Source organism: Annulohypoxylon truncatum (genome assembly GCF_022578515.1).
Source record: "Annulohypoxylon truncatum strain CBS 140777 unplaced genomic scaffold F4807scaffold_25, whole genome shotgun sequence".
Classification (NCBI taxonomy): domain Eukaryota; kingdom Fungi; phylum Ascomycota; class Sordariomycetes; order Xylariales; family Hypoxylaceae; genus Annulohypoxylon; species Annulohypoxylon truncatum.
In genome coordinates this window covers 28330-55686 of record NW_025953811.1, presented here as the reverse complement: position 1 = coordinate 55686, position 27357 = coordinate 28330, and the positions used below count along the sequence as shown (strand labels likewise).

General features: G+C 47.6%; 8 protein-coding genes across 8 annotated transcripts; 4 read left to right on the top strand and 4 right to left on the bottom strand.

The window, feature by feature from the left end:
* Positions 1-172: 172 nt before the first annotated feature.
* Positions 173-1537, top strand: F4807DRAFT_468994 (uncharacterized protein; the record flags this gene model as incomplete). The annotated part of the gene is made up of 3 exons (XM_048002658.1): positions 173-291; positions 345-491; positions 544-1537. 3 exons carry the CDS (start codon positions 173-175, stop codon positions 1280-1282), a joined length of 1005 nt encoding a protein of 334 aa, XP_047852274.1. The 3' UTR covers positions 1283-1537.
* Positions 1538-3981: 2444 nt separating this feature from the next.
* F4807DRAFT_462197 (uncharacterized protein) lies at positions 3982-5052 on the top strand (the record flags this gene model as incomplete). Its single annotated transcript, XM_048001792.1, has 1 exon — positions 3982-5052. The coding sequence occupies one exon, from the start codon at positions 3982-3984 to the stop codon at positions 5050-5052; it is 1071 nt and encodes a 356-aa protein (XP_047852273.1).
* Positions 5053-7969: 2917 nt separating this feature from the next.
* F4807DRAFT_165724 (uncharacterized protein) lies at positions 7970-11913 on the bottom strand. The gene is made up of 3 exons (XM_047993388.1): positions 11800-11913; positions 8683-11645; positions 7970-8620 (listed from the first exon to the last, which is right to left on the bottom strand). Exons 2-3 carry the CDS (start codon positions 11470-11472, stop codon positions 8300-8302), a joined length of 3111 nt encoding a protein of 1036 aa, XP_047852272.1. The 5' UTR covers positions 11473-11645; positions 11800-11913; the 3' UTR covers positions 7970-8299.
* A 1360-nt stretch (positions 11914-13273) lies between these two features.
* On the top strand, positions 13274-15765 carry F4807DRAFT_165671 (uncharacterized protein). The gene is made up of 2 exons (XM_047993387.1): positions 13274-13546; positions 13827-15765. The coding sequence occupies exon 2, from the start codon at positions 13935-13937 to the stop codon at positions 15588-15590; it is 1656 nt and encodes a 551-aa protein (XP_047852271.1). The 5' UTR covers positions 13274-13546; positions 13827-13934; the 3' UTR covers positions 15591-15765.
* An 885-nt stretch (positions 15766-16650) lies between these two features.
* On the top strand, positions 16651-18846 carry F4807DRAFT_433210 (glycosyltransferase family 25 protein). The gene has a single exon (XM_047998657.1). The coding sequence runs from the start codon at positions 17074-17076 to the stop codon at positions 18271-18273; it is 1200 nt and encodes a 399-aa protein (XP_047852270.1). The 5' UTR covers positions 16651-17073; the 3' UTR covers positions 18274-18846.
* Positions 18847-22962, bottom strand: F4807DRAFT_433208 (large subunit of L-aminoadipate-semialdehyde dehydrogenase). Its single transcript, XM_047998656.1, has 3 exons — positions 22549-22962; positions 21523-22475; positions 18847-21455 (listed from the first exon to the last, which is right to left on the bottom strand). The coding sequence occupies exons 1-3, from the start codon at positions 22831-22833 to the stop codon at positions 19160-19162; spliced, it is 3534 nt and encodes a 1177-aa protein (XP_047852269.1). The 5' UTR covers positions 22834-22962; the 3' UTR covers positions 18847-19159.
* Positions 22963-23344: 382 nt separating this feature from the next.
* Positions 23345-24919, bottom strand: F4807DRAFT_452607 (uncharacterized protein; the record flags this gene model as incomplete). The annotated part of the gene is made up of 5 exons (XM_048000352.1): positions 23345-23448; positions 23509-24414; positions 24475-24516; positions 24567-24828; positions 24878-24919. 5 exons carry the CDS (start codon positions 24917-24919, stop codon positions 23345-23347), a joined length of 1356 nt encoding a protein of 451 aa, XP_047852268.1.
* Positions 24920-25321: 402 nt separating this feature from the next.
* Positions 25322-27018, bottom strand: F4807DRAFT_165629 (periplasmic binding protein-like II). Its single transcript, XM_047993386.1, has one exon. It carries the CDS (start codon positions 26675-26677, stop codon positions 25724-25726), a length of 954 nt encoding a protein of 317 aa, XP_047852267.1. The 5' UTR covers positions 26678-27018; the 3' UTR covers positions 25322-25723.
* Positions 27019-27357: the final 339 nt, after the last annotated feature.

Here is a 27357-nt window from a genome sequence, read left to right as displayed (position 1 = left end):
ATTCAGACAACCAAGGATACAATACTACTACGTTTTATATAAAAGCATCGTGTATCGAAGTCATGGTCATTCCAAGCGAGGGCCAGCTTGATTAATCGGAACGGTTATAGTCGACTTACTATCTCCTCTCTCCATCCTTCTCTGCACATCATCAATATCATACCGCATCAACATGGAAAACGGACTTCACGTTGAGGATAGTATCTGGTTCTATGCCCCGAATAAGGGAGTACCAGTATTTTTCGCGATCGCTTTTGCAACTAGTGGCGGCGTTCATTTCTGGCAGGCCATGTTGGTATTTCCGAATGTTGTACTCATAAGCTACCCCTAACCACATCGTCCAGGCATTATAAGAGCTGGAGGCTTACCGGCCTTTACTTCGCCTGCTCGCTCCTGTTCGTGGCAGGTTTTATTGCCAGAGTACTCGGGGCATTCGATTACACGAAACTTATATACTATGTCGTTAGTACCTGTCTTATTTATGCCGCTCCGTAGGTTGACTTACTTGATCGTCCTTGAGGAGGTTACTAACTAGGTAGCTAGTCCCTTATATGAGCTTTGCAATTACTATGTCCTCGGCCGTATACTGTACTTCGTCCCATATCATTCTCCGATCCACCCAGGCCGTGTATTGACGACCTTTGCCGCCATTTCCACCATAATCGAGACGCTCAGTGGTATAGGGGCAGCTTACCAATCTATTCGGACTTTGCCAATAGGTTTGCAACAAACGGGTCAGACGTTACTCAAGGCCGCGTTGACATTGCAACTCGTCGTCGTCTGCCTTTTTCTCGCGCTGGCCGTAACTTTCCACACAAGATGCCTAGGAAACGGGATCAACCATGTTAAGATCAACCAGGCACTCCTGACTCTTTATATCAGTAGCGCGATCATTATGGCTAGATGCATTTACCGAACGGTTGAGTTCTTCGACATTAGCAGCGTGAACTTTTCGTCGCCCGACACTGATCTCTTGGTGCTGAGCCCTATTATCCGCTATGAATGGTTCTTTTACGTGTTCGAGGCGACGCTCATGCTTTGCAATAGTATTCTGCTGAACATACGCCATCCACGTCGGTGGCTTCCCGAGTCCACGAAAGTTTATCTCGGCAGGGACAGCATAACGGAGATCAGCGGGCCAGGTTACAAGCAAGAGAGGAACCTCCTCGCTACGCTTTTTGACCCGTTCGACGTGTACGGTATGATCAAAGGCAGAGACCAGAGGACACGTTTCTGGGATGATAATGGCGACGCTGGAAAAGCCGAAGCTGACGCGGTATGAACTTTGACGCCAAAGTAGGCTAGAAAAGCCGAGCAATAGTGACACGAGTTGGAATTAGGAGATATTTCGCGGTTAGACGTCTACCTACGACGGTGGATAGGCTAGTAGGGTACGATGGATAAGATCGAGGCGCGACTCACGTCCACTGTGACGAAGTGATGGGGCTCGGCGTAAGGGGGATTGTCATCTGGAACCGGGGTCCGTTGGAAACGGGATGGAAACGGGAGCCACACCAGGCGATAGCATCTGTCGACTGTTCTATTCGAAACGCGTTCGGGTTAGAAAATTTCCTACTTATATTGAACTAAACAGTTTTTAAACCGATCTTTCGTACAACATTCTAAAATCCGCCGGAATTGTTGACTCTGCTTGGCGTCATCTTATCATGACAAGTCTGGATTAATCCGATGCCTCGACAATGAGACTTATGTTATCGGGACAGCTTACGAGTGCGGCAAAGCTATTAAGGGAGCTTGTGTCTCATCCATATATGTTTTGACGTCGTTATGTATGCCTTGTGCACTTGTCGATAACGGGAATAGCACAATTACTTACTGTATTTGCTTAGGATATGTAGACCGAGAAGCGGCCTTATTGCAGCGGTGTGAAGCAGGCAAGGCAACTAACAATTGAGCTGGTACAGGTTGTATAATAAACGATGCTACCGTGCTGTTGTCGTACATATTGCAGCATGCACATGCACAATGCACATGTACATGCATGTATAAAATTGATGGAATATCGAATGTAAGACGATTCTATTTCTGGAAGCAATTAACTCATATAGCGAGCTATTTAGGGAGAGGTAAGTACCTAAAATCAGAAATTTTAATCTAATGTTATTTCCCCACAAGTCTCGGTGCTCGCTTGGGTACGGTTGGATATCGGACTACTACCTAGGTACCTGTAGGTAGCGATTCGATTACCGAACAAGGCCTTGAAGTTATGCGATACCTATTACATAGGTACCTGACAGGTACGCCTGGTAGATAGATACCATTATTTCGTTATTTCGAAACGTCGTCTTCTTTGTCAACTACCTACCTTATACCTATGTACGTATTTACAATGCAAATAATCTATTGCGCAGCTTCTAAGACAAAGCTATGGAGTAGCATTTCTAAATCCCACCTTATTATATATACCACACTTGACGGATTACATATTAACAATTACACATCAACGAGTGCTACAATATTACAACTTTACGCAGTGCAGATTCAATACAAGAAGCCTTCGAGCGGTGTGTGGCTTGGTTTTGGAACAATCCCGACGATCCGGAATCGCCTCATTCGCGCTCAAAAGTTCCGCTTCTTGTATTCAGGGGCGTCCCAGGATGGTTTCTGAAATCTAACTCTGCTTGTTAATACCTAAGTAGGTAGGTAGCTACTTGGTTGAAGCTAGTATCTATGCTGGGTACGTACATAGTGTATGTACGTGCCGCGTTTATTATACTAATGCATACATACATAGTATATATGCAGTATTCACTTTGTCGAAAACAATTTCCGACTTTTTGCCCTTCTCGTAATTTTTTATCCACCTCTTTTACTACGATGAAGGTCTCCTAAATTTCGTAGTTTCGACAAGTGTTAATATCATACTATGTAAACACAATCTTCAGGGATTAGCATCCTCCAGACCTGAGTTTTTTCGCACCAAGTTGGCCAAGGGAACCCCGTGCCAAGGATGCAGAAACCAGGGGTCATCCAGACGGATCTTCTAGTGTTTTCCTTTTGGCTTGGGAGAGGCGGAGCTGTAGAATTGGAATTTGGGAATTTGGGAGTCTGAGTCTTGGACCGGGACCGGGACCGGGTCTATCGACGCACACTACTGCCAATATGATCATCCGGGGATCGCTTCGCCCATGCGTGCCGCACAAAACATCCATGGATGTTGGGATGTACTACTACGTAGTACATCTAACACATCCATCTAACAGCAGAAGCGGTACCGGGCAGACAAGGTATGTTACTCTCTCCAGCTTGTCGGTTCTTGTCTATTGGTTCTAAGTAGTAGACGCTGTCTAGCTGCTGTATGTAGGAGAGAAATGAGAGAAATGAGCAAATCATTTCGCCAGCCCGCCCTCCTCTTCACCCTTTCTTTTCGTCCTCTAAATTCGACTATCTACCACTCGCATTCTACTTGATAAGTCATCGTCAACACGTTTCTTTACAGTTACTATCTGTATTACTATTGGCTTGCGCTACTTGCTGCTACACCCCCCATTCCTTAACTGACCTCTCACATACGACGTATCCTTCGAAACTAGTGCTACGCAGGATTATCACGTTTACTCCCCTCACACTCGCTTTCCGAGATACTTTATACTTAGCCGCTTAGTCGAGTCTGGATTTAGTTTCCCGAGGCTTATTGTATTACGCCACCAAAAGCCGGCTCAGATCATCTCGGTCACTGCATGATAGAGGAATCCCCACCACGATTAGGAAACGGCTCCAGCTTATACCGTACTGGCCGTAGTAGTATTTTTGGCTGGCCGCACCGAACTGCCCTTTTGGAACGTCTGGCGTCAAGGGATTGGCGCCGTATTAGCGGCTCACCCAGCGTTGCTCCAGGACGACGGCGTAGCCGCAGTCACGCTCTAGCCTCCTTCTTTATCAAGTCCTAGTCACCCCGTTTCACACTCCCCTCTCTTCTTCTTTCCCCTCCGAAGAATGTGGAAGACGGAACCTATCATCATGGACAAAAATCGGAACAAACCAATACAAGATGAACATACCAACATCTCCAAGCCGCAGATTTTCGTGCAGCTCGCCTTCGGCGTCTCGTGGTCTCAGCGGCACACCCCGCAGACGCACACCGTGACTTATATGTCCCGTAATTTGAAGAACGCCAGGGACTCGGGGAACTTTCCTCGCCAAGTACCACCGCCGACTACCAATTACCTAGCCGCCCCGGAGTCACGCCAGAACCGTAGTCGGGAACATTCAGGTCGATATAATCAGGAGCGACAACAGCATCGTCACCATCACCATCACCACGGACAGCAATCTCGCGCCGTAGCTCAGTCCCGAGAGCATGGCCGTCCCCGAGGTCAGACCAATGATCAACCTAGTGAACACCTGCGGGCTCGGCCAAGATCCGGATCGAGAAACGAAGGTAGAGGATTGTTGCATGAGCGAGGAAGGTCGGCTCCCCCGCCTTTTAACGATAGCCCGTGGGATGTCCACCATGTGTCTTCGGCAACATTATTTCCGCCTTTCGCACAGACAAGCAGGGAGCAACCAGAGGGGCGAAAAGCGCTACCGGCGCCACCGAGTCAGTACCGGCTAGGCGAAGATGGGCTACCGTGGTCGGCGTGGGCGTGGCCGGCGGATGACGATAGCGACAGCAACAGATCACCTTACGCAAATAACCCGACGACAGTTCCCCTGTCCATGGAACGATCTCGCAGCGAAGACCTTGAAAGGGCTCGGGAGCTCGAGTCGTTGTCTGCAGCCATGGTAACAGTGGACAACGGTTTCGAAAACCAGTGGTGGTACCAAGGCCAGCGAGAGCCTGTAGAACCATGGTGGCCGCAAGAAGCCGGAGGCGAAGCAGATGAGGCGGGGACATTGACGACGGCCGAGGCGTTGCTGCTATCAGATTCAGAGCCGCCACTAGCTTTAAGTTCTAACGAAGATCACCTGGCGAGTTTGCACGATCTTGTATCGCCCATGTCGGATACATCAAGCCCGGCTCAAAGCTTTGCGCGTCCCCTTTACAGATCGTTGACGACGAGGTCGGAGGAGCTATGGCTGGGAAGCTAAGCACGCTCAAATATCAGGGGAAGGGCCGGCATCCGATGCACAGGCGCTACACGATGCAGATCATGGTTAGATCCAGAGTACACGGCATGGTTTGGCCTGCCTACTCCCCGCCATATGAGCCAACTACTCAAGTTAGTAAAATCCATCGATTCAATAAGAATGACTAAGAATAGTATATGGTTCTTAGGCATTTGCTACGCCGTCAAAGAAGGTCGATTTTTTTTGATTTTTTTATCTTTCATCTGAAAGCATTTGCATATCACTGGCGTTTAGGTTGAAGGACTTTTATTTGATATCAACCGAGGGCATCATGAGGAGGATATTCCCACGGAAAGTAATGGATCTTGGATACAGCATCATTGGGTTTGGAACAAGTAAATGGGCTAAGCATTTAAGCACCGGTCGCATCTCTTCTAAATGGGGTTACGATCACACTCGGTTACGTGTGGCGACATAAGATGTTCTGTAGATTCTAGATAGCAAATTTCTGCCGTCACTAATATCAAGCTACTACTACGATTAATTACTCGCGTTAATATTACCGAACCGAAGTGTTTCCTATGTTCCTATGGCACAACTCGTCAGTGATCATTAGGCAATATCTAAGTTCGTGGTGAGTTCGAGGCTGACTTGAGCAGACCTAGTCGAGTAATTCTCCTAGAGTCTAAGGTCAACCTTCGTTTATGTATAGTTCGTCTTATCCTGTTATTTACAAATTTACAGTAGGTATAAGGGAGAGAGTAACTTGCTATATGATCTGATAACACAGTATTAAAGAATACGTAGTATTATGTTCGCTGCCTGACGTGTTATGCCTACGTCCAGTTTCTTAGAAACCCTTCAATCCATATCTTTGCCTGTTTTGATCATCCTTAATTGTAGTAGGCGATCAGCACTGATCAGCGACGTTAGACACTATATTCCGTCATGGAAAAGGAGAAACATTCCCTTTTTGGCTGAAGTGTCGTGTGAACATGCCATAAATTTAAAGATATTAGTCCTTGGTCTTTCTATTGTATTTAAAAAATTCCTGTAATAACAAAAACAAGACCTGGCTTTGCTGACGCTTTGGAAAAGAGTTAGTATGGTGATCTTGTACATATACGGGATTTGGCGTTTTTAAGAGGCTATCATTGGCCTTGTCGTTTGTTCCGAAGTGTTTCATGGCTGGGACGGGATGACATATGTAACGTTAAGTCCCTGGATTGCTGATTAGCGGGTTCGCGGAGCTGGCCTGGGTAGTCCGGGGCCACCTCCGCATTCTCATGGGGGCATCTGTTGATATTGCGCTCTGGATCGACAAGCTGTCTAAATTTAGGACGCCTGCTTCTCCAGCTGTCTCCTAAGTAGCTGCTGTCGCCATCTGGTTAAATTCGTATGAAACATGCATGCCTCGTTACTGTCGACTCAAATCGGCCAATGACTTTATGACCCAGATATCAAGATCTACAATGTGCCAGGCGAACATCAGCAGCGTCGCATCCCGAAAAGGCGCCGACGACGCAGCCGATTCGACAATGAACGTGAGTACCCCTACGGAGGCGCCAGGGGTCATATCGCGCACAGGCTGGCCAAATCTGTGCGAACCCTTGTCCAGCGATTAACCAGTCACTCTTTACGTGATTGGTATCAAGGCTGGCCCATCTAGCTCGCTGCCAGCCTGACTGACGGCGTAACAATACTTCTCGGAATCTTCAAGAGGCAATAGGCAATCATACCAAGACTGTACCCGACACCGGATCTGCTGCGCCGTGTGAGATACCTTCAGAATATAACGGGCCCATTAAAGACACCATGAACTCTTGCCATAATCATAGACCGAAACAACGTATAATTTATAATGAGGCGCAATTTGGTTGGACTACCTACAAGGGGTAGCACCGGGTGGTAGTGTACCAGCTATGTTCTGCTATGGCGCAGCAACTACGTGCAGGAGTAAGCAGTCTAAATATCAATGCCGATTTGAGCGTCGGCTCGAAGAATGTCAAAGAGCAGGCTGTGCATTACCACCGTGACATTTCCATCTTCAGTCTCCCGTCCGTCTTGTTTCAGGGGTGCCTACTGCCATACTTCAGACATCATCTGAACTACCGAACGTCCCAACTTCAGACGATCACCAAGCAAGAAGTATGCAATAGAACTGCGTGTAATATGTATGTCCTGCTATATGCAGGTAGGATAGAGAGTTATCGCGGCTAGGGCCTTGAAGGGAGACGAATAAGAAAAGGGAATTAGGAGTCCCTCATCGTCTGTTTCGTACACCTGGCTGGACGTATCACAGTATGGTCGCAATAAAGTCGTCTGTCCTAGGGTCTATTGGTGACCGGAACATTCCTACTCCGGGGTGAGAAACACTATATACATAATTCATTCTGCTTGCCTGGCCAGATTGTGAGACGACGATATTAGATGAGAGGCTATGTTGGTTATCAACCTACTCCCCCCCTTCCAGCGATATGGATATTCGAGGTAATTATAACAAACCAACCCATACATCAAGAAACTATGATTTTGCGAGTACATATTGTTTGTAACCTTCCTAATGCTTACATTTAAAATTGATCAGACAAGAGGACATCGGTGATTTCTAACAGAAGCGAGATTCTCCCGATTAACAACTTTCAGCATGTGTAACGATTTTTATTTCTTTTCTTCGGCGGAAACTGTCATTCATATTCGTGTACGTCATCTCAACATTGCAAAGTGTGTGCTTAATAAATAAATAATCCATCCATTATGTGAAGAGGGGGAGGATATGCGCTGCCCTGTTGACCCATCGATGTAACCATGGCTTCCTAGCCAGGCTCAGCAACAGTTAGATCATGTCGAATTTCCCCTAAAAAACTGCCTCCCAACGTAATAAGCACACGGGTTTCTAGCCACTCAGTCCCAATCTCCCACTCACATACGAAGTGCTTTGTCAGGCCTGATAGACTGACGGAACACGGGACCCCCCGAAAGCTAGAAGAACGAAGCAAACAACGCCCAATCATATAAAAGAACCGACGCCGCGTATATGCATCCAGTCTCCTCAATGATGGCCCATTGAGGGTAGGTATCTCGTGTAAAAGCCTTGATATCCGTCTATTGAACAGCTGCATGAAGTTGTGCCACAGGAGAACTAAAGTGAAAGATAAATTCGAGGGGATGGGAAGCGGGATATGGTATCTCTGCACAATTATAATTGTAATCGAAAAAGGGGAATGAAGATAACCACGGCAAAATGACACTAACAAAAGCATGCATTCTACATGCTCACCTCCCGTTCTTCCTGGATAGCTGTCATTTCGCTACTAATGGCACCCGTGCCAAGTAGGGGTTGACTTGGGGGAGGCATCGAAAAAGGCCTAGAGCCTGTTGGTGTCGTGCTACTGGTACCGGGAATCATGTTAGGACCAGACGGTCTATTCAACGCCGTGTTCATATCTGCCTCGGAAGGCTGCTCGGTAATCTCGCTGCTGGGCATCTCTCGCTGTAAAGGAGACGAATGGACGGGCGAGTTGGATTTCTTACTTGCCGCATCGCCGTTACCCCCACGGGAAGAATTTCGTGGAGAGACCCTGCCCGTCTGGAGCGCATCATTAGCTTAAAGCACAGCAAGTACACTTGTATGGAAAGAAAGCCACAAACCTGCTTTGCCCACCTAAGGCCGCAGCTGTTACATAGGTCCCTTTGCCCACTCGGGCCTCTCCGCCATTCAGGTGTGTTGCGAGTATGACAATTGGCACAGTCTCGGACAAAATTTCCAACCCCCTTTCTACGCTTGCGCTTTTTCTTGTTGGACAAGAGCCCATGCAGCTCCTCGGCCAAAACTCGGTTTACTTTCTCCATCTGCCGCAGTTCATACTGCCAACTGGTACATCTGGTCGTCTTGAGTTCGTCGAAAATATTATCGTCCGAGGCAAGAGCCCTGTCCTGATTACCAGGAGCCATACCGCCACCTGCGGCTGCGGACAGGACACCATGACGCTGTTCGTCTGGTATAGGGCCACCTTGCAGCACGGTGAAAGTAGACATCGTCTTGGGGTCAGCGGATGAGTGGCCCGTGGAACCCTGCCTATTAGATAGTGCAGATACAGCCGGTCCCGTCGCTCGTGAAGATGCCTTGACCAACTTCGTCTGGGCAAGCAAGAAAGTTGGTTTCTGTCCTTCTGAGGCATCACCCGGATACATAACGGTATGGGCTTGAAGGACTTGACCTCGGCGATTTTGTACCTCATGCTTACAGGTAACTATGCGTCCTCTCCTCGCTTTCTCAATAGAACGGCCAAACTCGGCACGGGATTCTTTGCGCATCAACTCCTGAATGCTGGTGCCCACGAGATTTTCCGGCTGCAGATCCAGCAGAGACCGAACATTGGCGGAGACGAACAGAAACATGCCGGAAGTAGAGAGTTTTGTCCATAACTCACTGTCGCCGATGCCGCCGTTAGCCTCCAGCTCACGTCGACTGAGAGCAAAAACCGGACGCTTCCGACCAACAAGGATAATACACTTTCGACCCTTCCCCTGCTCAACAAACAGCGAACCGTGACTTTCAAACCAAGTATATCCATTTTGCTTCCTCCGTATGCGGAACACGATGTTCACCGAACTCCCATTAGTAGCATCTTTGAGCTCTCGGGTAACGGGAACAATGTCGGAAGGGTGGGAGATGGATGAAATAGAATTTCCGACAAGTTCGGTAGCGTCGTATTCAAGTACACGCTTGCAGGATGGCGATAAGTAAAGGAAAAGTCCTTTCAATGACAGGACGTGGACGACGTCATCGGCATTCTCAAGGAGCATCTTGTCCCATGACTGCCGATGCCAATCAGAAACAGATCCCTTGGGATTAAATTGTTGGAGTAGAGTAGATACGTCGTCGACTCCTAGAGTTTGTCCATTCTCTGGTTCCCATTGGCTTGACGCTGGCGGGGTCCAGATGTACTGGCCAATATCGCTATGCTTATAATTGACCTTCATAGTACCCGGTCCTTGGTGGGAGGCGATAGCATCCGGACATTCAACGAGGTCAATCTGAAACCCAATGATATATCTAATCTCAGAGGTATCCCACGGGATAGGGATCATAGTCAATAGGTTCAAAAAGGGTTTACCACCTTTTCGATAGTTAATCAAGCTCTGCTGTACTTCCTTCCCTTCCGCGATCTTCTGCTTCAAATTGTAAACTGCCCCGTTGTCAACGAACTCACGTTTCGTGCCGGCTTCCACCTTGCCGTCCGGCGCCTGGAGAAAACGGCAATTCTGACCAACAATCTCATGCCGGCTATAGCCCGTCAGGTTTTGAAAATTGTCCGAGACGTATATGATGGGGCAGTCATTCATCGTAACATCGCAGACAACGAAAGCACACGACATATCGACTGCACCGAGGTTGACTTGCGGGCTTTTACGCGTAGCCACGAGCCAAAGGGCCCTTAACATATCAAAACCGCTTTTGGAGTAGATGGTCTTCTCTTTCACAGGCTGAGTAGCCATGACAGGGTTGGCCGAGACGACTGGCTGAGACGGCGCAGCACTCTCTGGTGTTGTCTCAGTCGTAGTGCCCATAGGGGACTCGTACGACGGCGTAGATGATACGAGGGTCTGGGGTGGGACCTGGGAAGAAGACTGGGGAGAAATACTAGGTTGGAAGCCGTTCATGGAAGTATCCAAGCCAAGGTTCGTGGGCTGGCCATGCTGGTGAGACGGAGAGAATTGTGGAGAGGTGTGCATCATGCTATCATCGCCAGCATCTACTGGTATACCAGCACTGGCGTTATGCGGGACAGCACCCATAGCGGTGTTCTCGCTCGACAAGTCCATACTGAATTCAGCTGATAGGCCATCCATGGAATTCGATGGAAATGCGGTAGTCATCGTAGTCGCCGACGTGAACATGCTCATGGAAGGATCGGAGCCCATCTGGCCCATGTTCATATTAGAGAAGGCAATCATATTGCCAACCATGTCTGGAGAGAGCGCAGAAAATTCATCGGCAAGCATAGTCGGGGAAGAGAAGCCGGCTGAAGTGCCCGGTAAGGTAATATTGGTATTGAGACTGGGGAAGCCGCCGTTCATAGCATTAGCCGACGAGTTTGGCATGACTCCGAATTGGTAGTCCCTAAAGGAGGGGTCGTTACCGCCAAACTCCATCATGGACATTCTCCGATCGGTGTCAGCCTGTGATATCTGGGTTGGAAATTGCTGCGGCAAACTCCGTCGTCTTTGGAGTTCTTGGGAATTGCTGCGGATGATATCGTCGAGAGAATCGGCGCCTACCATGGAGGTATCCGGGTTTGCAGCAGTGACAGGACAGTATTGGGGCTGCTGGGCTGGCTGATTCAGCGCCGTAGCTTGGCGTCTTTGGTTACGTTGCTGGGCATGGCGGCGCTGCAGCTCCTCTTGGGAGAGCTGGTTGCCGAAGAAGTTGTCCATCTTGGCCACATCTATTTAGCAGCGAGGAGAACCGATCGTTGGAGGCCACAGAATTACCTGGCGCAATCCGCCTCAAGATAATAGTACTTTGATGCGACAACCGTATTTTTGTTCGTACGACAAATGGGCAATCAAATGAGAAGGATCGATTGATGTAGTCGGTGATTGAAAACCTGTCATGTGAATACGTTGGCAGATAGAAAGAATATCAAAACCGGCCCGTGTGATGTGGCATATACGTCGATGGCTAGATAGTGTTGGGGCAAGATGCTCTGGAAGGTGGCGCTACTACTCGTGTACTATGGACGAGCATCGAAGGAAACGGACCTCATCCAGACAATATCCCCAAGCTAGGCCAGGCCAGTGTAGCAATCTATGAATGACGAAGTATCAAATAAGCAGCAGGTATTGGTTCGACAGACGACCACATCTGGACTTGAAGCTGGCGTCCTGAGATGTGTTCGAATATGCAGATATGCACAAACAACCGATGATATGGATGGCCGAGAATGAGTGGAAGATTCGGATCGACGTGCGAGATGGTGGTGACTTCGCTGATAATTCCGCTGATAATTTCGCTGGATTATGGAGATCAGTCAGTAGACTCTGGTGATGTTGTTGATGTCGAAGGGCGATGATAGTAGCGGTAGTGGTAGTGGTAGTGGTAGTGGTAGTGGTGATAGCAATACGGTCAATGAGCGAAAGGGATTTCGAACAATGCCATCTAGATCACCCACTAAGCTTGTCGTTGAAGGTGGGAGGGTTAAAGGTTGAATTCGACCGACCGGGGTAAAGTTGGAACTTGGCTGCTTGGTAGCAGTAGACAGGGAATTGTTCGATCGAATCAGGTTGATCGAACTAGTGCAGCCCGTTCCTTCTTTCCCTCTCGGTTGGGTCATATACCGTATTTGCCGTACCAGACAACCCATTACTACCTACCTATACAGTTATCTATACTTTATTTCAGGTACCCTAAGTATATACATCCATATGTACCTATGTATGTATGTATGCAGGATGTATAGGTACGGGAAACGGTAGATTAAAACGGAATCACGGAAAACGCTCCCAGCATGCGGGGTCGTTCCTGGAGTACCTATGTCCCTATGTCCCTATGTCCTGACAGCACGTCCTTGCAACGGCAAGTGGCCATCTCGGCAACTTAATAATCCGACGTCTACATATCTCGTTCCTGACGACTTATGTCTTCTCAAAAGCTTCACTGATACTGTAAGGTGGTTTGCAATAATACTAAACAGAGCTGATGTTTAGTAATGTTGCTTGATATTGAACATGAAAAGTTTGTTTAGCAGGGCAATTTATATAACGCCACGAGAATCCCACCGTACTAGAAGTTACCAAAGCTATTCCAGTTAAGCGGTACAAGATCGTAAATACCCCGCCCGTGCAAGTGGTACTTTCCCCCTAAGCAAACCCCCATCTTTGCATGCATTAAAGCCCGGGCCACCCATACATCAATGCACAGGTATACACGTATGTATCTATGTAAATACAAAAATACATATCTTTGAGGATATATATTTGAATACTTATTATAAAAATGTAAAAATTAAATATATGTATTCTATGTGTATATCTATTATTACAGTTAATTTTGTAATTCAATTTAACCCTTAAATATGTAAAAAATACATAAAAAGGGCAATCAATGGTACTTTCAAGACAGGTACATGCAGGTACAACAAAAAGAACGACCTAGGTACATAGTGGAGTCAGCCTCGTCGCCCCATAACTTAATCTTTTGAAGTTAGCTGGCATTCATAACCAGTTAGGTACCTAACCCACATACAGTAGGCTTACCTAAATATTCAACCTCGTCATCGACCATCAACTATCAACCATTAACTCATGACATACCAACGCTTTTTATTATCGTAAATAATCACACATCCACATTTGACAGTCAAAAAAAAACATTTTCTTTTTTAATTTGCATCCTCTCGGGCTTCTCTCGCTATCTTTTGCACCAAAATCTTCATACCCAGAATGGACATTTCTAACAATAGAGACCCGCCTGACCGTCGCTTTTGTTATCCAGCAACGCTCTCCACAGGTAAGTCACCTTAATTCTATATTTCACTCTCTACCCACGTATTACTTGTTACTCCACTCGGTGCACGATTTCTGAGATTTCAGCCTCAATTTGCCGCATCCATAGGTGTTGCGCATCTCACATCGTGCATATCCTTATCTTTCTCTCTTCTTCTCTGTTCCCTCTTCGCAATTACCAACCCACCTCTTCATTCATCCAACCTTATCCTCTCTATCTTTACCAATCTCAGTATGCACAATTTGCGGCTCAGAAAAAAAAACATCACATTGACATGAAGCAGATCTTTCTCAACTACACCTTCAATTGATCATCAGTCAATTCAAGCCTACAAACAAACATCTGAACCAGTAGTGCCTTCTCTTTTCAGCGACGGCTTCCGAAGACACACATGACCGAAACTTCATACTGCTCAACCCAGATTCAAAGAATGAAGGCAACTCCGCAGAAACCGGGCCCAAATGGGTCCCGGGTGGTCAAGCGAAAGTCGACACCTCGACTTGGAGATGGCTTGTGTGAGGTCCTCAACGGCGTGTCTTGCTCACATGCTACGGATAAGAAACCGGTCATTGCTACTACCGCCAATGTTCAATTCCACGACAGAAACAATTCAACCCCAACTGCTACTTCAGGCACCCCCCCAGACACCAATGTCACTACACCGGTTTCATTCACCGGATCCTTGAACGTCGACCAGAGTCATGGAGCGAAGGAGCTTGAAGCGTCTACTTTTGACGAGAGTGCTAGCCATAACATGTCAACTTTTATTCCTCAGCACTACGGGCTGTCTTCAGCCACATTTACCCAAACATGTCCCCTGCTATATCCCGCAACGAGTACCAACTACTATCATGATGATTGGCCATCATCTATCTCCCCGGTCGCCTCGCCTACGTATCCGATTTATACAACACCAGCTCACATCTTGTCGGCTAGGATCTTACAGGAGTCAAGATTCCATCGTGATTTAGCACTCAATAAAATCATTCAGTGGTTCCTTGATGGAACATTGTCCTTGTCCGAGACGAAGGAGACGGCCAAGAAGTACGGATACTGGGACTTCCTTGGGGCTCTGGAGGCGTTGCACGCTACCACGACACCAGACGCTTCCCAAGACAATGTGAGCCAAGCACAGGAATTTCCCACTCCATTCGCTACGAATCAACCTGCCGGACATTCAACATCGCATACATCCAACGCCGTACCCCCCGGGACACACTCGGCATACATAGATGCCGCTGAAGCCGCTCGTCGTCACTTTCGCCAGAAGGTAATGAAGCATGTCGATATAGACAAGCTGTTTGATCCAAGCAACGAGTCCAAGCTTCATCTATTCGTGGACATATCCAATATTTTCATTGGCTTCTGCGACGCAATCAAGGCTTCGAGACGTATCCCCCAAGGCCACAAAATACCTGCGCCAGTTTTCTCGTTTAAGACGCTCGCTGTCTTGATGGAAAGGGGAAGGGCTGTACAGAAAAGAATCCTAGCCGGGTCTATACCTGGATATTCCGCTAGCAACCCCCGAAAGTACTGGCCACCTTACTTCTCAGAGGCAGAAGAGCTACGTTATCAGATGAATATATTCTGTCGTGTTCAGACGAGAAAGCTAAGCCACTCAAAGCGAAGAGGCAGAAAGTCACCTAAAGCCACTTCCCATGACGTAAACGACCTTAGCACGGGAGAGTCTACTGGGGATGATGGGTTGGTTATGGCCTACGAGGTTCGAAATGGAGAGCAAGGGGTGGACGAGAACCTCCATCTCAACATGATGAACAGTATGTGGGATCATATATCATGTCCAGGTACCATCGTACTAGCAACCGGAGACGCAGCAGAAGCTGAATTCTCCCATGGATTCCTACATTACGCAACCCGAGCACTAGAAAAGGGTTGGAGACTTGAATTGGTCACATGGAAACATTCCATCTCGTCTGCTTGGACTAATCCCAAGTTCTCTGGAAAATATTCTAGCCAGTTCAGAATCATCTACCTAGATGACTTCCTCGAGGAGCTACAGACAAAGACGGACGGCTATTCTGTCTAAAGGTCGTTCTCGTTACTCGACCCGCGGTTGTCACTCCGGATATGGGCACTGCTGCTTTTTACATGCCTACATGAGGGCTAAGATTCTGTCTCCACCCGGCACGCACCCCAATTTCGAATTATACATTCCATCGATTCCAATCGTACTAAGAAATTTTTTATTTTTTTTCCGTCTCGGTTGCCAATATGATTGGCAAGCATTTTCAGGCGTTCGGTATATTACGCTTGATCGCATTTTCGGTAACGCATTTCAGTCGAGATTTCATATTACTAGATCTCGATACTATCGCAGAGTATATCTCTGCAAAGGGGCTGCAATCATTGTATAGTGATGATTGTGCCCACATACATCTACGGATCAATCAAATTTGATCTCGGCCGCATATCAGATCGGAAAGATGTTTGCTTCGCAGCTATTATTGCATTAGGACTGGACAACATGATTTGACGGTTGATACCAAAGGGAACCACATGGGCACAGGTTGCAAGGGGATAGGTCTGTGTTGATGCTGGCGGAGTGGTGTTTCTACGGCTGTGGAAAAGCATTTCCGTTGGTTGACCGGTTGGTTGGTTGAACACTGGTTGTTTAAGTCAAATCGGGTTGGTTTGTTGCGAGATACCCTTGACAACGCGAAAGGCTCGCACACATGTGTCACAGGCGCCTACGAGGAGAGAGTTGAAGCTATGGAATCTTTGCTCCTGAATTGAATTTGGTTCCGCACATATTGAAAGTATGATTCGTGATAATTATCGCCGTGCGATTTTCCCAGGAGCCTAGGGTCTACGTAGTAAGGGATACTGGTGTTAGGTAAGTACTACATTATGATTATATCGATTATACCTACACAACTTGGGCCATCTAGCTACCGCTGTGCGTATGTACCTAAGTAGTCATGTTGCTTAAAGGGATAATATGGTTAATTTATAGGAAACGTGCTGCTGAATGTGGACGAATGGTGGGGGGTAAGCGGCGGTGGGAGGTAAGATGTAGTAGTACCTACATACATATATGTATGACAAGAATGGAATAAAGAAAGAGCTTACCAAATACATACATACATCCCACATGTCCTGGTACCTCTTACCTTATGTACATTCTCAAAATCTCACTCAAACCTAAAGTCTCGTAAGATTACCTAAGTCGATCGACGACGTACGCTGTTGCACATTGGATTCTTGTCCTCTTTCCTCTCTACTTAATCAAACACACCTAATAAAAACCTTTACCTTCGCTCAAGTGACTCTACTGAAAATCGGTCATCGGAAATCAGAGCTGATTCCAGTTTATTACGTCTCCCCTCACCTCACCTCAAATATTCCTAGAAAAAGCTTGCTCTGTGCCTAATACATCCATTTCATTTATTCTCCGGGGCTCCGGGTTTATCTTCCTATCCTAACTCACAACTCCTCAGCGTCGCATTCGTAAATCTGCAAACAATCACACCGTGATCACGTAGCCCCATTTCAATGAGCAGTCCGTTGAAATGGCGGCACTTCGTCAATCACCGAGGCTCATCGTGGTTGCCATTGCCGCGTTCTCCTTTGTAGCCTGCTTCCTCATCTTCACCCCACGTTCTACATATTCCAACCCTCATTCTATTGGCCACAGTGCTTCTCGTGTCCCGCCAGCGTCCTCCCTGGGGAAGACCGATCGAGTCTTTGACAAGGAATACAAGGGCAACTCCTCTCCCGCGGACATCAATCGAGTCACCAACGAGACCTTGGGTTTTGAGAAGATCTTCGTTGTCGGCCTCCCAGAGCGGACCGACAAACGCGATGCCATCACACTTACTAGCTCTTTAACCGGGTTTCGTGTTGAGTGGGTCAATGGTGTAAAGGGCGAGACTGTCCCAGACAAAGCCGTACCGTTTGCTGCAGATCGAAAGAAGCTCTGGGAAACGAATCTAGGAAGTTGGAGAGGGCATATGAATGCAGTTCGCAAGATTGTCGAATCTGACCTCAGCTCTGCCCTAATCATGGAAGACGACATGGACTGGGATGTACGTCTCAAACCCCAGTTGGAGAGGGTTGCTCAGGGCGCTAGGGCCCTTCTCTCCTCCGCCTCGAGGCCGAACTCTCCTTACGGAGATGACTGGGATCTCATGTGGCTTGGACACTGCGGAGAGGTTTTCCCGGAAACCTTAGATGAGAATATAGAAAAGCCCGACGATGATCCTAGCATCGAATACATGTCGCGGAAGTTCGTTATCGAGAAGGATGCGACCGTGCCACCGAAGGACAGGGTTACTGGTCTCGTCAACTTTGGAAATTATCCGGAGTACACACGTTGGGTACATATCACGGGTGCTCCTATATGTACTTTCGCCTACGCCCTGTCGCAGCGAGGGGCTCGTAAAGTTCTCTTTGACTTGTCGGTTGACCACCTAACAGGACCTTTTGATAACGCATTAGCTGGACTCTGCAGACGAGCAGTTTCCACATGGGGCATCGAAGATCCCGCGATGGCTGGCGATCGAGGACTCGATGCAAAATGTATCAGTGTCACGCCACCTATATTCTTCCACCATAAGGCCAGAGGTCTCATAAATGGTGACAGCGATATCCAGACCGTCAAAGACGGACAGATTCGTGAGAAGGGTGTGACCGAGAATATTGTGTGGAGTGCAAGAAATAACATCAAGAACTTGATCATGGGAACCAGGATAGAAAGCCAATACGAATAGAAAGTCAGCTTAGGGTTGGGCCATCATAAATCCGCTATACGCACAGAGTATGAAATCTCGAAATGATCCATGCCCAACATCAAAGTATGAATACATCGGTGGCTGTTCAACTTTCACGGGACACGGCGGGATGGGAATGAAGCTCCGAAGCAAAGAACCCGCCGCATCCGCCATAAAATAGGGGCACGCGATTATCTGTGCAGGTTGTAAAGGGAGACTAGCACCAAATTTCAGCCTTCGGTTACTGCATATAGCCAGGTGAAATCGGCTGTCCTGCGCTAGCCGTACCAAGAGATGTATCCACTGATAGAATCCGCCGCCACAATCCGTCTCCTCGAAAGATAAACGAAATATAACGCACAATGGGAGTCTTAAGTTACAAACCTAAAATGGCGAATTACTTACAAGAAGTGGCGCCTGAAATATCATCCATATGTCCTCCGATACCTTAAGTTGATAACATTGTTGAAATATACCCCCCAAACATATGGTCACCCATGCTAGGATAAAGCTCCTCGATGAGAAGGTTGGAAGCAATGGAAGCAATACGCCTTAGGAATCAAAGTTCATGATCTCTGATTAATGTAGTAATACAATGAACTATTACCTCGTAGGAAAAAAAACACACCTATCCTCTTCTCTCGGAGCTTGGTCTAGCGACGTGTAAAATTTCCCAGGATATCACCAAGTTAACCTTCAAGGGAAAGTTACATTTCAATATTCCCGTAGGGACATTGACCTCGTTGCCTCTAGCAGGATCAATGTAGTTAAGTCAAGTAACTTTTCCGCGTATTCACCATTTTCCCAACCGAAGATTTATATAACGCCTGTCCTACATACTATAGGCAGCGTAGGGCTGGGGTGTAAGGGTATAGAACGCCCCGTGCTAAGGGGCGCCGCCACGACCTCCCGTGCCCCCTACTGCTTGTGCTTGCACTATATCCGCTCTGATATCTGGCAGCTGCCTCCCTTTCTCAGTCGGCCGGTTGATGAACTTGGTCTCAGCAAGATATCGGAGATATCTGCCGACATCTTCCCTGGTAATTCCGTAGCCAGAGCTCTCGTCTATTCCAGTCCACTTGTCCGCATCCGCCTTTAGCACCGAGACCGCATTTCTATCATCTAGCTCTGGGGCACGGGTAGTTGCTGGCAAGTCATTCATACAGAAATGCGCTAGTGGCATTAGTGCATGCTGCTCTTGATCCTTCTCGAGAGCACCAGCCGACACGAATCTCTCCAACTCCTCTTTCCAGGAGTCATAACTGACCTCTGGGGCCTTGTAACCGTAGTACTCTAGTATCGATAGATACTCATTCATGCGGAGGCGCGGGTGAGCAGTAACATGGATTACGTTTACTCCGCCTTGAAGGGGGTTCAGGGCGGCGGCAACGACCACTCGCGCGACGTGGTTCACGGGAACAGCGTTGACGGTATTGATAATGCGGGGGCGTGCTGACAGCTGTATGCACCCTTTCAGCATTCGGATCAGAAAATCGTCCACGTTGCAGACACCGGTCTGAGAATCGCCTAACACGTACCCTGGCCGAACGACCGAGCCCTGGAGACCCCGTCGTCCAGCCTCCCGAACAAGTTGCTCTGATACCCACTTGGTCTGTCCGTACCCCGTACCAAGTCCGGTCCGGCTGCCATCCATGCTATCACTCTCCATCACGGCGCCCTGTCCCGTCCTAGTCTGCTCTTCTGACAGGTTGATGTAGTAATCTGTGTCGAGGACGCTTGTCGAGCTTACGAAACAAAAGACCTTCGCCTTCCCCTCGTTACAGAGCTTCATCGCGTCGATGGTCGACAGCACATTGGATGCCATCATGTCCTGGTACTTACGAATCCAGTGTACAGTAGCTCCATTATGTATCACCACGTCGACTTCATGGGCTAGTCCCTGCCAAGTCGCATCATCAACGCCGAGCTGGGGTTTGGATAGGTCTCCCACGACGGCGCTCAACCTTGGTAGCCACTCATCATTCCACAAGCCATAGCCTTGCAGAGAACGGCGAAGTCGTTGGAGCGCTGCGTTCGAGTCTTTGGCACCACGGACATGTGCGATCAATCTGATATCACGAGATGACCGGTCAAGGATATCCTTCACGAGATATGATCCTAAAAATCCGGTTGCTCCTGTTAGGAATATCGTCGAGCGTCCGGGAGTACCAATTGCCTCGAGATCGGCGGTTTGATATCTGCCGGGTAGCTGGCTCGATAACTCGTCCAGAGACTTGGTATAGGCTGGATCGCCCTCCTGTACCTCGGTAGTGCCGCTGTCGGCAGTGCCAGCCTCTCGGATCCTCTTCTCAACGTGGGAGCTGAAGCTAGCTAAATCGGGATGCTCATAAAAGCTGTTGATAGAAACATCCGCGCCCAGGCCTTTACGGATCTCTAAGAGAAATTGCTGGGCTAATAGGCTGTGTCCACCCAGATCAAAGAAGTTGTTATCTCGTCGAACAGTTTTTGGGTTGACTCCTCGGATAAGATCAGCCCATTTCTGAGCCACTGCTTGCTCAGTGGAAGTTAACGATTGCCAACTTCTTAAATCTTCCTCTGAGGCATCTTCGACAATCTCAGTAACGTCCGGGAACGGAAGATTCGGCTTATCAACTTTGCCATTGGGGTTTAGAGGGAGCTTATCCAGAACGATGTAGATGCTCGGCACCGAGTGCGTAGGTAATCGAGACTTCAAGTGATCTCGTACCTCGGTTTGCATACTTCGGTACTTCTTGAGGAAAACACGAGTGGGACCCATTTCAACGCCCTCATCTTCTACTTCATCCAACTCCCGAGCAGAAAGCCAACGTCGCCACTCGGCTGCTTCGGGGACCAGGTAACTTACCAACGTCGGTTCCTCATTGCGGTCTCTTCTTACGAGGGTCTTGCAATCGCGGATCAATGGATTCTGGCTAAGATTGCTGTCGATATCGTTGAGCTCGATCCGAAATCCGCGAATTTTGACCTGGTCATCAGCACGGCCAGTACATTCGACATCTCCAGATTCTAGGTAACGTCCTAAGTCGCCTGTACGGTAAAGCCGATCTCGTGGTCCCTTGTAGTATTGTCTCCAAAGCTCACCCTTGATCGTTTTATTGTCAGCCTCGACCCATTTATCATTATCGACGAACCAGTTCGTTAAGAACTTCTGTTTGTTTAAGGCCTCGTCACCTAAATAACCCCTGGAAGTAAAACTATCAGCAGCGTGGAAGAAATAATGTATAACATATCCAATAAGAATCAACTCACTCAGCAAGGCCGGCAGCCCGAACAAAGATCTCCCCTACTTCGCCTACCTGACAAAGTCGGGCTCGGTTTTCCCTATTAACGACTAGAAGTTGAACGTTTTGCATTCCCTGTCCAGCTGGGACTGTGTCCTTAAGGTTGTCTAGGAATTCGGGATCCCTTGCCCGGCTCGGGACTTCATAGTAACTGACAGATCGCTGAGTTTCTGTTGTTCCATACATGTTGATAATGTTCGCGTTCACGGCAAGCTGCCTGAGAGAGCGACACTGCTTGGTCGTCAACACGTCACCAACGAAAAAGACGTGCTCTAGGCTTGGAAACTCGGCTGTGGCACCGCCCACTAAGATCTGACCCATGGCAGGGGTAAGATGGGTTACGGTAGGCTTCATTTCACGCATCCACTCGGCTAGTTTCTCGTGTTGAATATCCTCTTTAGATGGGACAAGAAGTTGGGCGCCGAGGTAGAGTGGCGTGAAGATGTCTCTCTGTACGGGGTCGTGCGCGAGACCGGAGAGGAGAGTATATCTGCTATCAGATGACAGGTGGAAGCGCTCGGCCATCCAATCAAAATATTTGGTCAGACTGAAATGGCGACCAAGGACTCCTTTCGGTCGCCCTTCGCTTCCGGACGTGAAGGACAAGGTAGGGTTTGAATCGGGCCCAACTACCACATTAGGTGGCGATGATGCAAGGCCCCTGACATCGCTGAAGATGTCTTGGCTGTCTACCTGGCCTCCGAAGAGGCTGCCGTCATCAATGAGGCGTAGTTCGGGAACTTGAGCCTTTAGTTCAAGTTCTTGGTCGATATAGTCTTGGACTAAGTCTGCTAGAGGGCCATTCTCATCGGTTGCACGGCCAATCTTGATCAAAGCACGTGGCTGAGATACCTCAAGGTAGATCTTCTGCCTAGCCGGAGGATATGCAGGATCCAGGACAGTCATGGTGGCGCCGGACGCCTTGATTTGAAGCAGCAAGGTTAGCTAGAACTTGAAGCTTTAGGAGGGGCATAAGGATATAATTATGGCATACCAGAGTACCCATAAAGGCAATAACCAGGTCGACGGAACGATGCGCCCAGATCATCACCACGTCTCCATTTGCAATACCGGCTTTATGAAGATACCAGGCGAGGGTGTTAGAGGCCTCGTATATTTGACGATAGGTAAAGCATCTCTCGGGATGGGTAGACGACTTGGTCTCCAAGACACAAGTTCTATCAGGGTGCTTCTCAGCCTGGGCACGGAAGCGTTCATGAATTGAACCCGCATAGCCCGACCAGTCGAGATCGACTGTCGGGTCGGGTAGGGGTGCCATAATTGGTTACAGCCCTGAGGCTACGTGACTGTTGGAGTGAGTTTGCGATTAGAAAAGTTGGAAATTTCGCAAAATTCGTGAACACTATAGCTTAACTAACTTGTTTACTGTAGTGGGTGAATATGTATGCAGTATATGTAGATACGATGAATGAATCACAAAAAAATATTGGAGGTAGTGGGGTAGTGGGGTAACCAGGTACCACGTAGGTACCTAGCCCTTGTGATACGGTACCTGCGTGATGTTTGTACAAGTGCTGTACAGTTCCGAGAACGGACTGAACGGAATAAGAAGTGTACCTACCTCCTGCTGTCAGCTTGATTCCACTAACCAGTACCTTGAATTGCGTAACCGTCTAGTGTAGTTGCGTGGTGATTATGTAACCAATTGGATTCAAGATCAAACTTTAAAGCGTATTAAATACTTGAATAAGAGTCCACGTTTCAACATATTTCCATCTTTCCTAGACCTTCCACAAAATGTCATATATACAATCAATCTTTCCGCCCCATCATACTCGAGGGAGCCTTGCTGTATCATACATGTCGTCAGCGTTCAGTCGGTCGACACCAAGCTGCATCAGCGGCTCCCACATATAATCTCCTGGCAGATCGTCTGTATGGCCTGTCAGCTTGTCTCGTAACTATGCCGAGCGTTTCTCTGGATTGAACTTACAATAACGAACTTTGAGCCCTGCCGAATGAGCATTCTGTACCTGAGATTGGACTTTATCTTTCTGATCCTGACTGAAAGAGCTCGCGCTTCCGGGACTTCCAATCGCATCCTTGAAGTCGGCTGATGCGTAGTACGAGTTCGCGCTGGTGTATTCAGCATCCCACTGGTCCACCTTGGCATCGTAGAATACATCTCGGTCAGGAACACCGTCGCCGGAGTTGATGCGATCGAACGGCGCACTTCCGCTAGCCACTACAGTAATTTGCTTTTCGACAAATTTGCCCCCGTCGAGGCGAGACAAGTATCCTCCATCCCGGAGGGGTTGCAGCGCCTTCACGACAGCATCCAGAGTTCCGTTATCGGAAGTCTTGAAGTCTACCAGCAGTGTGACGCTCTGTCCAGGCTCGGCTTGGTACAGGCCATTACTACCGGGGGAGCCCCCATTGTTGTGGTCTAATATATCTCGCAACGGCTGCGTGTACTGGACTTTCAGCGTTCTGCCAGGTGTTGGAGCGACGTGGCCGATGATGACATCTCCGTCCGCGAGGAACACATCAGCTTCGATTCCAATGCATCCCGCACTCATCGCCGAGTAAATGGGTATGTCACGGGTGTAGTCGTTATGGCTATGGCAGTTGGTGGGCTTTACGCTCTTTAGGGAATCTAGGGGCCACGGGTTCAATGGCGGTCCGGATCCCATATTGACGTCCTGGGCCGCCAAGGCTGCGCCGGAGAACAGCTTGTCAATGGCGTCTTGTTGGGGCGGTATCTCGTTGGCGAGGGCGTGGTAAGAAACACCATTATCCCCAACTTGCCAAGTACCGCCTTTCGTATCATGATTAGTCTCTCCGGAACAGTTACCTCCATCTGCGCTCAGTGCCAAGAGGTAGTTTTTACAGCTGTCGGCTAGTTTACGTTAGCAGCGAGCTTATATACATGGGCAGACGGCAAATTTGTGGCACTAACTTGAGATAGTATGATCCGAGCTTTGCTTGTTATGGACCTCGACTACACCAGATGTTAGACTCGGGCATGGCTTTTTGAAGAGGCATTCATACAATATACAAATCCAAGAACCCCGTACGTGGCCGGGTCCTTTCCGCCGTTAAGGTAGACTTCCGTTGCCATAGAGAGATACCCATTAGGCTCCACCGTCTGTCCATTCGCCGCGCTGCAAAAGGCTTGCACCGCAGTGCTGAAGCCTGTGCGTGTATCAGTTCCTTGAGCAATCGTAACGTCGTCCCTAGGCATCCAGGTACTTCCACAGCTAGATATTCCGTCTGTGGTCCGCGGTCTCAGACAATGACCAAGTGGGACGAGCTAAGACTTTTCGTTAGTTACGTCGTCGAGTAGAGAAGAAGGTGCTAACCAGGGACCCAGCAGCAGCAACTGCTAACATAGTGAGCTCCATGATGTCTATGGATCTCTTCTTGCCAAGATGGAATATTGTCGGGTCTTGGATAAGCAAGAAGTCAGGATCGACTTGGTGGTCCTCGCGATCTTATCATTCTTTTATAATTATGAACTTAATCTTAATAAGGAGGACATTCATTTTGCTCGGGCCAATGAAGCCGCATCTTGTAAGCTCGTGTGTGTGTGGCTTTGTATGGTAGACGCTCCTTAGGTAAATAATAACACCTTCCTCTAACGGGAATATTCTACATCCTACGCCCACCGACGTCCCCCACATCTAAAGCTGAATGCTGAATGCTGAAGCTAATACGGCAGGTCTATTAATATCCGGTAAGCCCGAGAGACAGATTCAAATATGATCGTCTCCATGTGGGTTTAAGGAGCGGTGACTAGGTCATCCGTAACTTGGCTCGCCATTCACCAGATAAGTTAACGTGACATACATAACCCCGTGCCATAAATAACTTCCCAGCAAGTAGCTTCAATTAAATTAAGGACATGCCAAATTGCGAGATAGCCTCATGCAAATACCGCATAAAAAGCCAGACCCAATCAATATTAAGCCTAGTTGAACATATTTTCATCTTCAAATTTTCCTGACTCTTACTTTTAGTTATCCAGCACTCTGTGGACTGGAGCTAACGCCTGCGACTAGGACTCAGAGTTTTAATCGCCAAACTGCAGAATCGGAGACGGTGTTTTTTACTCTCTGCTTTTCAAAAAGGTTGAATAAAAAGGAATGAAACAATAACAATTCAATAACAGGGTCCGCAGAACAACGGAGCATTTCCCAGCGCATTATTCATGTCTGAAGAGCTTCATCCAATACGCTTGGGTCAATAAGCGCAGCAAGACTTTCTCTCGGAAGAGCGTCCCTTCTAGCATTTGGAGCCACAAACTTGTCTTCATCGACTAGCACATCCAGCATATCCGATGGCACACGCACATCCCATTTATGGACAGGCCATACCGCTTCCAACAGTGTGGCATTGGTGTTGACGGCTTCTGCAGCTCGAGTTATGACTTTTTGGGGGTCAGTCTGAAAGATGTTTTCTGCTTGCTTCAAGGCCCTCAAGAATTGCACGATCTCTTCCCTCTTCTTTGGATCGTCGAGTTTTTCGGTTGTGGTGGCGAGGTTATAAATTTCTCGGTAAATTGTTTGATTATCTCCAAACACAATAGTGTCAGATCCAAGTGCTTCAGCGCCTAGCTCCACCGACGGCTCCCACATCCCGATGGCGTCTATCCTCCCATCTCTGAGCATTGCAGGGAAAGTGGCAGCGCCACAGGGCTCTTGCAGACATCCAATCCCATTTACGATCGTATAGTCTGCCGGTTCTAGCCCAACTGTGGAAAGATACGTCTGGATAAAATACTCAGACGATGTCGACCTAACAGCACCAATGTTTTTCCCTTTCAGATCCACTAAGGAATTAATTCCAGACTTCTTGTTGGCGACAATTCTATAATAAACTTCCGCCACCGTGCCAATGCTCCGGAGGTTTCTGTGGGATCCGAACTGCAGGAGCAATTGAGTCTCAGAATTCGACCCGAGGTCGACCGTTGAGTCGCCGTATAGACTTGCGATGCCGCCATTCACGATATCAACATCGCCTTGGAAATAGTCTTCCTTCGCGATGAGCTCGGGAGTCCATTCCAGAACCCCAAGCGCGCTTGCTATTTTCAACGAGCAGGCAAGATGCGCGGTAAAAAGCACAGAAAAGGTGGCGATATCAGCAGCTTTGAACAGATGCATGACGATGTGTCTGATGTAGCCATTAGGTAGCAATAAGTACTCATTTTAACCATTCCGACGATAAGTGCTTCGATGCGACTTTATACATCTTCCAGTATGTTACAGTCGGAAGCAAGAGTTCCAACAACGATAGTAGTCATATATTTAAGGTAAAATTAAATTAGGCTCTTAGAATTTTGCCGGCATTGTGAAGTCTGGAGTTTCATCAATTGTTGATTCTTCTAAGTTCTAGTTATCGTTACTTAACTATAAGAAGAATATTTCTAGCTTTTCGAGCAAACGTTCCTGTTTTGTTGCTTTGCTAAGCACGCTTTTATTTTTCCAAGCTTTATGCCCTGAGTTTACGAAGGGTTATTATGGCGTTGATTTTTTTTTTTCCTTTAAGAAGTCCTTTGAAAAATTACTTAAATAAGTAGTTTTAAGATAGCGGCTTATCGGGGAGGCTTAATTAGTTAAAACCTTTAATTAAGTGGGGCTTTTAATATATCCGGTCTAAATCCGGTTTATATAATTTAAATTTTAATAAAATTAATTAATTTAAATTAATAAAATTTTAATAAATTATTTTATAAAAATATTAATTAATTATAAAAAATAAATTAATAAATTTAAATTAATAAATTTTTAATAAATTTTTTTATAAAAGTTTTAATTAAATATATCGTTTTTTTTAATAAATT